Here is a 13,791-nt window from a genome sequence, read left to right as displayed (position 1 = left end):
ACAAAGGGACTAATTACAAAGGTGTGGGAGGGCTGTAGAGGAATCCCAAGGAATAGAGGGATCACACAGCTAGCAGCAGTGGAGCTGCTGCCACCCCAAGGCTGAGAGAGGAAGGAACCTAGAAGGAACTTCAAAAAGCCAGTGACATTCTGTTGAAGGGCACAGCAAGTCAGAAGCCACCTTACAGAGAGGAAAATAGGGAAGTAAATACCCTGACCTCACTCTTTTCCCTTCTTCCCTCCTGCCAGGACTCTCCATTGGCCAAATCCAACTAGAAGCTCAAAGGCATGAGAGCTTGTGGATAAAGGCAGAAGCAGTGTGAGGCAAACAGAAGGGGTCCAACTCAGTTTCTGTGTCCTGCTCTTCTTCACCTTCTATACATAACCATTAATTTCTTGATTATCCTTCAGTGTTTCTTTTTGCAAATGCTAGCAAATATGTGTGTATTGTTATTCCCAACCCTGCACTTTTTCTTTAAGTAAAAGTTCGTATTTAGTTTTTTGCTATATATGCTGTTACGTAATTTTCTTTTTTCATTTCCCACTTCCTCTTCGGTTCTCTTGTTGCTGTGTAATTCTCCACTGTGTGGCTGTTACATAGTTATTTCAAGTGGTCCTTTAATTTTTGGACACCTAAGTTGTTTCCAATCTACTTCTGTTAGAAATGACTTATAATTGTATAATTGTGTATTTGCCATTGTGTAGTTTTGCACATGTATCAGGGAGATAGATTTCCAGAAGTGGAATTGCTGGTTCAAAAGCTAAGTGAAGTTATAATTTAGTTAGCTATTGCCAAATTACCCCCCATAGTGGTTGTATCATTTTGTGCTCCCAACAGTAATTTAATGAGAGGTCCTGTTTAAGAATATGTTTTCAAAATTTTGGATTTTTGCCAGTCTAGTAAGTGAGAAATGGTAGTCAAAACAGTTTTAATTTACATTTCTCTTATTATGACTGAGCTCAAGTGTCTTTTCATATGGTTAAGGGCCTTTTGTATTTCTGTTTCTCTGAATTGCCCTTTTATGTTCTTTGCCCATTTTTCTGGTGGGTTGTTGTCTCAGAAATCCTTATAAAATGTATGTGAAAACGTCACTGCTATTCCTAAAATCCTTCATGGCTTCACATAATCTTCAGCATGAAGTTTAGTTCTCTCTTATCATTTCCAACCTTGTAAGCTTTGCTCCACCTCTATATCATTAGTTACCCTTTTCTCACTGGAATGGTACCTTGCTTTCCCATTTGTACCAATGATCAAGCTATCCTCTTTTCCTGGAATGGTTATGTTTACCTTCAGCACTGCCTCCCCAAACTTCTACTTACTCTTTAAAACTTAGCCCAGAATTACCTCCTGCAGAGTCTACTCAGAGTCTCCAGTAGTTAGTGCTTCTCTTAAGTGCTTCATAGTTCTTTGTGTTAATTTTATCTTAGAATTTACTATAGTAAGTTATAATTTCCTCCTTTTAGTGGGAAGAGTATAGATTTTGGAATCAGACGCCTAACCCCAAAACATGATTTGTTTGACTTTGAGCCTCTGCTTTTTTACTTCTGAAATGCAAATTAAATACCTATCTCATAGGATTATTGCAAAGACTGAATAAAGTAATAGATGTGAAGTGTCTGGCACAAAATGGGGTCCAATAAAAATTGATCATATTTCCCACTGTAAGTACCTTAGGGGAAAATCCTACATACTGTTTCTTTTTAGCTTGAGTACTTAGGAGAATGCCTGATTAATAGGTGTTCCATAAATGTTTGTAGAATGAATCAATTTGAAGAGGCAAGAGAGTGAAGGTTGAGTCCAGCTAGGAGGTTCTTGGAAGTAAGGAGTACTTGAATAATTAGAAGGATGGTAAAGAAGGAGCAGATTGGAAGAGATATGCAGAGCTGAAATCAAAAAGGAACTTACCAGCTGTTGGTAAGAGGGCAGATGAGTGGCAAATATTGAGGTTTTGAGATGGGAGAGTGATACTGTAATTTTTATATCTTGTGAATATTTGGTTCATCTTCATCAAGTGATGATAGTCTAAAAGGTAACTCTTCCAGAGTTATTATTTTCCTGATGTTAGTTTTGAATTATTTATAGCAGAGGTTCCTGCTCTGACTATTACAAAACTTAACTTGGTTCATTAATTCGTTCATTTTTGCCAACAGGCGGTTGTTAAGCTAGGCACTTAACAAATGTTTCCTGACCATGCTATCTGAAGTTACCTCTCCCAGTTACCCTCTATTTCATCACTCAGTTTGTTTCCTCATGATACTTATAATATATAATTTTTTTTCTTTATTGTTTGACTTTCTTAATAGATTACAACATTCGTTAGACAGAGTTGTATCTCTCTTGTTCTTTTACTGTATCCTTATGACCTAGCACACAAAAGAATTAATGTAATGAATGAATTTGGATGGGGAAGTGTTTATTTTAGGCAGACTTTCAATAAGGATTGACCAAAACCAGTTTCTGTTTAATTCTGTTACTGTCAGACTTAATAATTCAGTTAATGTTCGTTTGGTCCTATATACATAACCATCTTACAATAGCTTTCAATCTGCAGATTATCAATTAACCCAGAAAAGCCATGTTTCATACCTGTTAGTTAACTGAGACTTAGTTAAATACATTTGCAGCATTTTTAACCACTTCTAGTTCTTTTTAGAAAGATCATTAACTTCCAAAACTAAGCCATATTTCCAGTGATTGGCAGTATTCTCGTTTATGTTTCTTTCCCTGCTTTTGGCACTAGAAATTTAAATTGCTTGTGGATATGAGGGAACGAATGTGAAGAAGAAAGAAAATTAAGTACAGATGGTAGTAGCTGAAATGACATTGCACCTTGGAAATTGTCTTAAACTATCGGCTCATGGTTGGAGAACAGTTTGCCATTTGAGTTAGGAGTCCCTAAGACTACCCCCAGTTTCAGTGATTCACTAGGAGGACTCCCAGGACTCAGCAGATAGTTGTACCCAGGACTGTTACTCATAACAGCGAAAGGAAACAAAGCAAACTCAGCAAAGGGAAAAGGCGCATGAGGAACTCTGAGGAAACCAGGTGCAAGGTTCCATGAATCCTCCCCCAGTGGAGTCACACAGGACAGGCTTAAGTCCTCCAGCAACAAGTTGTGACAACACATGTGAGATGTTGTTTACCAAAGAACCTCATTAAAGACTCAACCCCCAGGGTTTTTACTGGGAAATGGTCACATAAGCACCTCTGCCTAGCACATACCAAAATTCCAGACTCCTAGAAAAAAAGCAAGTATTCAGCATAAATCATATTGTTTATATAAACAGTTTAGGCACAGTGAGACATTCTTATCAGAAAGTGGTGGAAACCCTCACAGAATCCAAATCCCAATCCCACGATGCCAGCTAACCTTGTAAGCAGGACTTTCAGCGGATAGCAAGCTTGGACATGCTATGTAACTTTTCTGCACTACCAACACATACCAATCATAAATATTCTAGCAACCCTAGTCTAGCCTTTGGGAAAATCCTGGAGGTAGCCATTTTTTAAAAATATGTGACACTTAAAATTTATAAAGTGGGGATAACTGAAATTCAGAGAAGTTAAATGATTTGCCATGGTATAATACTTAATAGTGGGAGAGAGCTGGGGCTTAGATCCATGTATAGATCCTTACATTTAGATAACTTAATACTCTACCATAGCTGCATAGAAACCAGTTATCTACATAAAATTGTTCTGTCACATGCATTTTGAATATAGAAAAGACAGTACTATTTAAATATGTGTATTAGCCCTTGGTAGACTGGTTTCTTTGGCTCTGGGCAAGGTTTTTTATCATTAAGAATAAATAACTTTTTCTCTCTTTCCTTCTCCAGGAAAATCTAATGTAATGGATGCACTTAGTTTTGTAATGGGAGAAAAAATAGCTAACTTAAGAGTGAAAAATATTCAAGAACTTATTCATGGAGCACATATTGGAAAACCTGTTTCTTCTTCTGCGACTGTAAAAATGGTATACGTGGAAGAAAGTGGAGAAGAGAAAACATTTGCAAGGACTATCCGAGGTATTTTTTTTTTTATCTTGGGTAGCAAGTAATAGAACCTGTTTGATTCTACACCGGACTTTTCTTTAAGCAGACATATTTATTCAAATTCCCCTACTGTCAAGTAGCATTTTTCTCCCTGGTTATTCGGTTAAAATGAAGGAAGGAGTCTACCTCAAAGACAGTGATGTCATAAAAGTCCTTCCTGAGGTTCTTTGTTTATGTTTATATGGTTTTCCTAGTGATAAACTAACTAAATGCATATTTTTGGTTTGTTTAGAAAGTTTTTCCTACCACCAAAAAGCAAATTGTGTGAAATATTTGACTTTGTGTTTTGTTATGATTTATTCATGAATCCCTGTATTTCCTGAGTAAACAAGATTGAGAGTTATGTATATATATATTTTCTATTTATGCTGGGAGTTTACAGAGCCTCTGTAAGTAGACGTTTCTTGGTTTTGTTTTTTGTTGTTTTCAATCTGCCACTACAACATGGTTCTAATGTTCTAATATATAAATACTCTTATTAACTTTCCTCAACTTCAATCACAGATAATTTTAGAAATACTTATTATTATGTACATATACCTTAGTGCATAATTTAAGTATTTCACCACTTTATCACCTAGATATTTTCATTGGTTAGTTTTTCACTTTCTTGGAGTTTTTTATCAAAAGTCTCCATCTCAGTCAGAGTCCCTAGCTTACTCTATTTACTTAATAAACCATCATAAATTTATTTTTTCCCATCTTTATTGAGGTATAATTGACAAATAAAAATTGTATATGTTAAATTGTATAACTTGATGTTTTAATATACATTGTGAAATAATCGCCACAATCAAGCTAATTAACATATGTGTCACCTCACACGGTTACTATTTTCTGTGTGTGTGTGAACACTTGAGATCTACCCTCCTAGCAAATTTGAACTATACTATACAGTATTGTTAACCATAGTCACATTGCTATACTTAGATCTCCAGAACTTACTCATCTTGCATAAGTGAAACTTTGTACCCCTTGACCCACATCTCCCCATTTCCCCCTCCCCCAAGCCCCTGGCAACCACCATTCTACTCTCTGCTTCTATGAGTTTAACTGTTTTAGATTCCACATATAGATATCATTCAGTACTTGTCTTTCTGTATGTGGCTTATTTCACTACCATAATGTCCTCCAGGTTCATCCATGATGTCACAAATGGCAGGATTTCCTTCTTTTTTAAGGCTGAATAATATTCCTACATTTTCTGTATCCAGCCATCCATTGAAAGACATTTAGGTTGTTTCCATATCTTAGTTACTGTGAATAATGTTGCAGTGAACATAGGAGTGCAGATAACTCTTCAAGGTACAGATTTCATTTTTTTTGTATATATGCTCAGAAGTGGGATTGCTGGCTCATAAGGTAGTTCTATTTTTAATTCTCTTAGGAATCTTCATACTGTTTTCCATAGTGACTGTACCAATTTATATTCCCACCAACAATATTCAACGGTTCCCTTTTCTTCACATCCTACCAACACTTGTCTTTTGTCTTTTTGATTCTAATAGGCGTGAGGTGATACCTCATTTTGGTTTTGATTTGCATTTTGCTGGTGATTCCTACTATTGAGCACCCTTTAATATACCTGTTTGCCATCTGTATGTCATCTTTTGAGAAATATCTATTCAGGTTCTTTGCCCGTTTTTAAACTGGGTTATTTGTTTTTTTGCTGTTGAGTTATATGAATTCCTTATTCATTTTGGATATTAACCCCTATCAGATATGTGGTTCCAGAATATTTTCTCCCATTCTGTAGGTTACCTTTTGCACTCTGTTGTTTGATTCCCTTGCTGTGTAGAAGCTTTTCAGTTTGATACAATTCCACTTGTCTATTTTTGCTTTTGTTGCTTGTGCTTTTGGTATCATATCCAAAAAAATCGTTGCCCAGAGCAATGTCAAGAAGCTTTTTCCCTATGTTTTCTTTCAGTAGTTTCATAGTTTCAGGTATTACATGTAAGTCTTTAATCCATTTTGAGTTAATTTTTGTGTATGGTGTCCATTTTGTATAAGGGTCCAATTTTATTCTTCTGCATGTGAATATCCAGTTTTCCCAACACTATTTATTGAAGAGACTGTCTTTTCCCCATTGTGTGTTCTTGGCACCTTTGTTGAAGATCAGTTAACTATAGATGCTTAGATTTCTTTCTGGACTCTCTATTCTGTTCCATTGTTCTGTATGTTTTTATGACAGTACCACACTGCTTTGATTACTGTAGCTATGTAATGTAACTTCAGATCAGGAAGTGTGATGCCTCCAGCCTTGTTCTTCTTCCCAGCTCATCTGTCTTAGTCCATTTGGGCTATTATAATAAGATACCACAGACTTCATAGCTTGTAAACTATAGAAAGTTATTTCTCGCAGTTCTGGGGACTAAAAGTGCAAGCTTAGGGTGCCAGCATGGTTGGATGAAGGCTCTCTTCTGTGCAGACTTTTCATTGTGTCCTCACATGTGGATGGGACTAGGGAGCCTTGTAGGATCTTTTTATAAGGACACTAATACCATTCATGAGGGCTCCACTGTCATGACCTAATCACCTCCCAAAGGCCTCACCTTCTAACAGCATGACCTTTGGGGTTAGGATTTCATCATATGAATTCAGTGGGGACACAAACATTCAGACCATTGCACCATCCTATTTAAAATTGCAATGCCTCTTTCTCCTACACAGAGACTACCACACCCCCTTCCACCTCTACTTTACTCCTTAGCACTTAACACTTCCTCGCATGATAGTCATTTTACTTACATATCTCATTTTTGTCTGTCTCCATTATTAGGATATAAGCTCCCTGAGGTCAGACGTCTGTTATGTTCACCACTGTAGAGCACTCCTTGGCATGTAGTAGACACTCAATATTTGTTGACTGATTAAATGCATTTATTAACATGTATATTATTGCATAACTGGCTATTTCAGTAAGAAAAAAATTTTATTAAGCTTTCAATAGTTGTTGATATATGTCTGGTATTTATACTTCCTATAACAGCCTTTATTCTTTTATTTTAGGGGGATGCTCAGAATATTATTTTGATGATAGTCCTGTGAGTCGTTCTGCTTATATCACAGAGTTAGAAAAGATAGGCATAATAGTCAAAGCACGGAACTGTCTAGTTTTTCAGGTAAGTAGCTTGTAGTATTTTATTTTATTCATGATTTTGAAAATATATCATTATATTTTATATGTTGGTATGCTTAACTATTTTTAACAGGGAACTGTGGAGTCAATTTCAGTGAAAAAACCCAAAGAAAGAACGCAGTTTTTTGAGGAAATCAGCACTTCAAGAGAGCTTATAGGAGAATATGAGGAAAAGAAAAGAAAGTTACAGAAAGCTGAAGAAGATGCACAGTTTAATTTTAATAAGAAAAAAAATGTAGCTGCAGAGCGTAAACATGCAAAATTAGAGAAGGAAGAGGTAAGGTGTCATGATGTAACCAATTAAGTGTTGGATACAAAAACTTTGTGTTAGAATTTTAAGTATTGGTGTGGGGTTACTAAAAAGATGCTTTTAATAACATAAGACAAAGTCCAATATTCATCAAAGATAAACTTTTTGATGTATTTTCCACTCTTCGGGTTTTTTTCTCCCAAATAGGCAGGACAACCTGCACTGCAAAGATGTCTGATTTTCCCAACTAAAATTAAACTTGAGGGATTTATATCTTATATTGCAGAGGCTCTCAAACTTTTGGATCTTGTCCTCTTATACTTTAAAAATTATTGAGGACCCCAAAGAGTTTCTGTTCATGTGGGTTGTATCTATTTATATATATTGTATTTAAAATTAAAACTGAGACATTTTAAAAATATATTTTAATGATTAGTGTAAAAATAACAATAATAAACTCATTTCATATTAAAATAAGTAACATATTTTTATGAAAAATAAGAGTTTTCTAAAACCAAATAATTAGAAGAGTGGTATTGTTTTACCTTTTTATAATCTCCTTAATATCTGGCTTAATAGAAGACAGACGAATTCTCATATCTGCTTCTGTATTAAATCTTATTTGTGCTAAGACCTAGCGGCTTTACCCTCCATTGGCTTTTACAGCATCAGTGCAGATGTCAACACAGTGAAAAAGGCAAATAAAATCTGAGTATTATTATGAAAATAGTTTTGACCTCAGGGGCTCCGTGAAGGAGTAAAACTGTAAAACTCTAGGAGGCCATAGCCACACTTTGTGAATGCCATTCTGTGGTAGTTCTTCTTTTTTTTTTTTTTTTTTTTTTTTAATTAATTAATTAATTTTTTGGCTGCGTTGGGTCTTCGTTGCTGCGCACAGGCTTTCTCTAGTTGTGGCGAGCGGGGGCTACTCTGCGTTGCAGTGCGCAGGCTTCTCTTGCTGCAGGGCAAGGGCTCTAGGTGCGCGGGCTTCAATAGTTGTGGCTCGTGGGCTTAGTTGCCCTGCGGCATGTGGGGTCTTCCTGGACCAGGGCTCAAACCCGTGTCCCCTGCATTAGCAGGCGGATTCCCAACCACTGCGCCACCAGGGAAGTCCCTCTGTGTTAGTTCTTGGTGCCCTTCACAATGTCTAATGTAGTGCCTTGTATATTGTTGATAACTGTTTGCCTTTAGAGTAATCTTTTTCAAATACAAATCAGATTCTGTCTTTGTCTTGCATAAAACCTCTTCCAGAGCAGTGCTTCCCACTGCACTGAGAATCTAGTCTCCCTTTCCAGCCTGCTGATCTGCCCCTTGTTCACCTCTGAAGCTTTAACTTCCTCTACTCTCCTACCACACTGACCTTTATTATTTATTGGAAGCACCATGCTCCCTTCTATCCTGGAGCTTTTGCTATTTCCTCTCCCTAGATAGTTGTACGCCTGATTTTTACATGGCTGGTACTCATTCAAGTTTTCATAAAAAAGCCATGTACTCAGGCAGGCATTTGCTGTCCACGCCCCCAATCTAAATTAGCATCCCTTCCCTGGTACTATTGCATTACTCTATTTTGTTTCTTTTGTAGCATTTTTTTTTTTAAGATTTATTATTTATTTATTTATTTTGGCTGTGCCGGGTCTTAATTGCGGCATGCAGGATCTTTTTTTTTGAGTTGTGGCATGTGGACTTCTTAGTTGCGGCATGCATGCAGAATCTAGTTCCCCGACTAGAGATCGAACCTGGGCCCCCTGCATTGGGAGCACAGAGTCTTACCCACTGGACCACCAGGGAAGTCCCTATTTTGTAGCATATTTTGCTGTATGAAATTATCTTGTGTATTATTTGTTTGCTTATTTAATCTCTGACTCCTCTTCTTCCCTCCCTGCCCCATTAAAATAACTAGATTATAAACTTACAAGAGCAGAGACTGTTTCAGTCTTGTTTTCTACTATATTTCCAGTACATAGAAGAGGGCTTGGCACACAATAGGCAATTAATAAATATTTGAAGAAATAAATGAAAAGTGGATGTGTTCCTTATTAGTGATGTTTCTCTGTTTTCTTCACATTTTTATATGTATGTGTATGTCCTTGGTTTTGTCAGAAAGGGGTGGTGTTAAGTGAAAGTCAAACTATAGTATGCATAATATACTCAAACAGCTTACAGCAGTGTAGAATTGCAGACCTTTAAACATTGTAAGGACAGTTAGAGTAGTCCACCTTCCCAGTTATTTTTTACAACATCCTGGCAGATGGCCGTTTACCCATTACTTGGAATATTTCATTGATTAAGAGCTTTCCTCTTAAGGCAGCACTTTCCTTTATTTCTTTATTAATAGCACAAATACTAAAGAAATTCTTCCATCTCACATATAATTTAGAACTTTAAAATAGTCCTATTAGTTCTATTCCTAGAAAAAAATTACATCCTATAGAAGGAATTTTACCTGGAATCATTGAATTTAAAGTCTCTAGGGACCTTAAAAGTCATATAACTTCCTTCAGTTTACAAATGAGGAAGTTGATGTCAGACATGCTTGCCAAACTCTGAGGTCAAGACAAAAATGGGACAGGACTCGGTTAGTGGGTGGCCCTTCATGGTTCTTACCACCATACCACTGAGTGCATGAATATAAAATCATGGTTCTTACCACCATACCACTGAGTGCATGAATATAAAATCCTTTACTGGGCTTCCCTGGTGGCACAGCGGTTAAAAATCCGCCTGCCAGTGCAGGGGACATGGGTTCGTGTCCTGGTCCAGGAAGATCCCACGTGCCACGGAGCAACTAGGCCCGTGCGCCACAACTACTGAGCCTGCTTTCTAGAGCCCGTGAGCCTCAACTACTGAAGCCCGCATGCCTAGAGCCTGTGCTCCACAACAAGAGAAGCCACCGAGATGAGAAGCCCGTGCACCACAACAAAGACCCAACTCAGCCAAAAATAAATAAAGAAATTTTAGAAAATAAATAAATAAAATCCTTTACTGGTTTATTGTAGAAGCATATGCAGAAGCCTTCTCCAAATAATGGTACTTTTGGCAAGAATAACATTTGTTAATGATGTAAATAAAAATTCATTAGAGATCATTTGTTGGCACTCTGGTTGAGTTTATGGAAAGGTCAATGAAAAACACACTCCCTTTTAACTGTTGTTGAATTGTACTGTTTTATAGGCAGAACGTTACCAGAGTCTCCTTGAAGAACTGAAAATAAACAAGATACAACTGCAGCTTTTCCAACTGTATCACAATGAGAAAAAAATTTCTTTTCTAAACAGTGAGTTAGAGCGTGTGAATAAGGATTTGAGTGTCACAAAAGAGTCTCTTTCTCGTCATGAAAACATAGTTAAAGCCAAGAAAAAGGAACATGGAATGTTAAGCAGACAACTGCAACAAACAGAAAAAGAATTAAAGTGAGTTTTCAAAAAAGTTATTAACAGTTGGATTTTATGTAGATTGATAGAAAAAATAAAAATATAAGTGACACTTTGTAAGTTGATCTTTTAAATAAACTTTTTTACTTTGGAATACTTTTAGATATACAGAAAAATTCTAAGGATAGTACAGAGAGTTCCCATATTCCCCACACAATTTCTCTCACTTATAACATCTTATATTTTTAGTATGATACACTTGTCAGAATTAATTAACCAATATTTATACATTATTATTAAAGTCCGTACTTTATTCATATTTTTTTAGGTTTTACCTAATGTTCTTTTTCCGATCCAGTATACCATATTATATTTAGTCATCATGTCTTCTTAGGCTCCTCTTGGTTGTGACAGTTCTGGACTTTCCTTGTTTTTGATGTCCTTGACAGTTTTAAGAAGCTTTGGTGAGGTTTTTTGTAGAATGTATCTCAATTAGGATTTGTCTGTTAGTTTTCTCATAATTAGACAGCGTTTATGGGTTTGGAGGAAGAAGACCACAGAGGTAAAATGCCATTATCATCACATTATATCAGGGATGTCAAATATCATATATGGGGAATTCCCTGGCGGTCCAGTGGTTACGACTCTGCACTCTCACTGCTGAGGGCCCCGTTCGATCCCTGGTCGGGGAACTAAAATCCCACAAGCTGCATGATGTGGACAATAAATAAATAAATTAAATAAAGTGGCTATACCAAAATTTTAAAAATATATATCATATATGTTATATGACATATCATCTATCTAAGATATCATAGTATCAGCATGACATCATTATTATTATTTTTTGTTTGTTTGTTTTGGCTGCACCACGCGGCATATAGGATCTTAGTTCCCCGATCAGGGATCAAATGCATGCCCCTGCATTGGGAGTGCAGAGTCTTAACCACTGGACCACCAGGGAAGTCCCATATCGTTATTGATGTTGACCTTTTCTTGCTTATCTGTAACCTCCTATTCCAACAGTAAGAAATCTGGGTTCCACAGTCTCCCATCCATTTGCTTAATTGTTCAATTCCAGTAATCATGTATGGCAGTATCAGAATTATTAACCCATATCCTTGTGGGAAGCAACTTTATCAACTGGAGTACAAGGCTTATGTACAATCCCTTTTGCTTTTAGTTTTATGGACTCCACTCATTTCCAGAGTTACTTAGGTTAGCACGTTTCCCCCCACCCTCTTCAATAAGGTTGTTTCATACATTTGTAATACAGTTAGATTCTTTAGTCACATTCTACATTCTGTCTAGGATCCCTCGGCCTCCTAAGTGATTTTTTTTTAATTTGATACATTAAGATTCACTCCTGCTGCTGTAAATTTCTGTAAGTTTTGACAACTGCATGATGTCATATGTCCACCACTACAGTATCATACAGAGTAGTTTATCACTCTTAAAAAATTCCCCTGGGACTTCCCTGGTGGCGCAGTGGTTAAGAATCGCCTGCCAACGCAGGGGACACAGGTTTGAGTCCTGATCCAGGAAGATCCCACATGCCGCAGAGCAACTAAGCCTGTGAGCCACAACTACTGAGCCTGCGTTCTAGTGCCCGCGAGCCACAACTGCTGGAGCCCGCGTGTCTAGAGCCTGTGCTCTACAACAAAGAGAAGCCACCGCAATGAGAAGCCCGCACACTGCGACAAAGAGTAGCCTCCGCTCGCCGCAACTAGAGAAAGCCCGTGCACAGCAACGAAGACCCAACGCAGCCAAAAAATAAGTAAATAAATAATAAATAAATGTATTAAAAAAAAAAATTCCCCTGTGCTTCACCTATTTGGCTCTCCCTCGCCATCTGGTAACCACTGATCTGCTTATAGTCTCTGAAAGTCAATTTTTATCGTTTCTTTTTAAATGTATAATTTGATCAAAAGAACTTCCCTTTATATACCATAAAATTAAATTTCCTTTAAAGCAAACTTTATTTTTCTTTTTAGATCTCTTGAAGCACTTTTAAATCAGAAGAAGCCTCAGTACATTAAAGCTAAAGAAAACACTTCTCACCACCTCAAGAAGTTAGATGCAGCTAAGAAATCAATAAAGGACAGTGAAAAACAACGTTCTAAACAGGAAGATGACATAAAGGCCTTAGAGACAGAGCTGGTTGATTTAGATGGTGCATGGAGAAGTTTTGAAAAGCGGATTGAGGAAGAAATTTTACATAAAGGGCGAGACATTGAACTAGAAGCCAGTCAGGTGAAAAAGCTGACATATGGGAAATCATTTGTTTCTATTGTTTCAGCTTCTCCTTTTAATTAGAAAAAAATTAAAGGATGACCTCTCTTTCTGATATTTTAAGAGATTTTCCTCAGAATTTAAATTATGAGGATTTAAATTTTTCAGCCTGTATGTAGAATCTAAATTTAATCTTTACAGTAGGCTATTTTTCCTTCATAAAATTAGATGACATTATAACATTTATGAGTTAATTAAAGTCATAGAAAATACTTCAACAAGGTTACATGGTATCATTTTGTAATAAAAGTTAGGTAATTAAATTATATTCTTATGTTTTTAAGGTAATCATTTTTTTCCTCTCATGAATATTGTAAAAACTTAAAAGTCAGATAATATATGGCTTTGAAGAAACATGATCACTTAATTGACTGAAGGGAAATTGACTCCTTAAGATTATTTAAAATGTTAAGTGATTAATTAATATCCATTTAGTACATAAGATTTAATTATAAGTCAATAGTAGATATCCAAAAATTTATAATTGAGTTTTCAAACATTCCCTCAACTAAATTTCTGTCATTTATCTCTTTCATTAATTTTATAATAACCTTATATCACAATATATATACTAAAATAATTGTGACTGTATAAATAGAAAAATACACAATTTTCTCTGAACTCCTTTCTTTTTTAAGAATTTTAATGAGTTTTAATGTTCTTTCTCTTTTAAGAATTTCTTAC

General features: G+C 36.3%; 1 protein-coding gene and 1 long non-coding RNA gene across 2 annotated transcripts in view; both read left to right on the top strand.

Annotated features, from left to right (window-relative positions):
- LOC309608668 overlaps window positions 1–13,791 on the top strand; it is a 314,353-nt gene that overhangs the window by 105,910 nt on the left and 194,652 nt on the right. The gene's annotated exons all lie outside the window — the stretch shown is intronic.
- The window catches only part of SMC1B (structural maintenance of chromosomes 1B), a gene marked incomplete at its 5' end in the record, with an annotated part of 91,181 nt that overhangs the window by 14,631 nt on the left and 62,759 nt on the right, over window positions 1–13,791 (top strand). The window contains 5 exons of the mRNA XM_082348963.1: window positions 3,840–4,028; window positions 7,065–7,177; window positions 7,268–7,471; window positions 10,616–10,854; window positions 12,810–13,068. Of these exons, the coding sequence (XP_082205089.1) occupies window positions 3,840–4,028; window positions 7,065–7,177; window positions 7,268–7,471; window positions 10,616–10,854; window positions 12,810–13,068 (1,004 nt within the window). The remainder of the gene's footprint in view (window positions 1–3,839; window positions 4,029–7,064; window positions 7,178–7,267; window positions 7,472–10,615; window positions 10,855–12,809; window positions 13,069–13,791) is intronic.

Source organism: Balaenoptera borealis, assembly GCF_965194805.1.
Source record: "Balaenoptera borealis genome assembly, chromosome: 13".
In the NCBI taxonomy this organism is placed as follows: domain Eukaryota; kingdom Metazoa; phylum Chordata; class Mammalia; order Artiodactyla; family Balaenopteridae; genus Balaenoptera; species Balaenoptera borealis.
The sequence above is the reverse complement of the archived record's forward strand: the minus strand, read 5'-3'. Positions and strand labels throughout refer to the sequence as shown.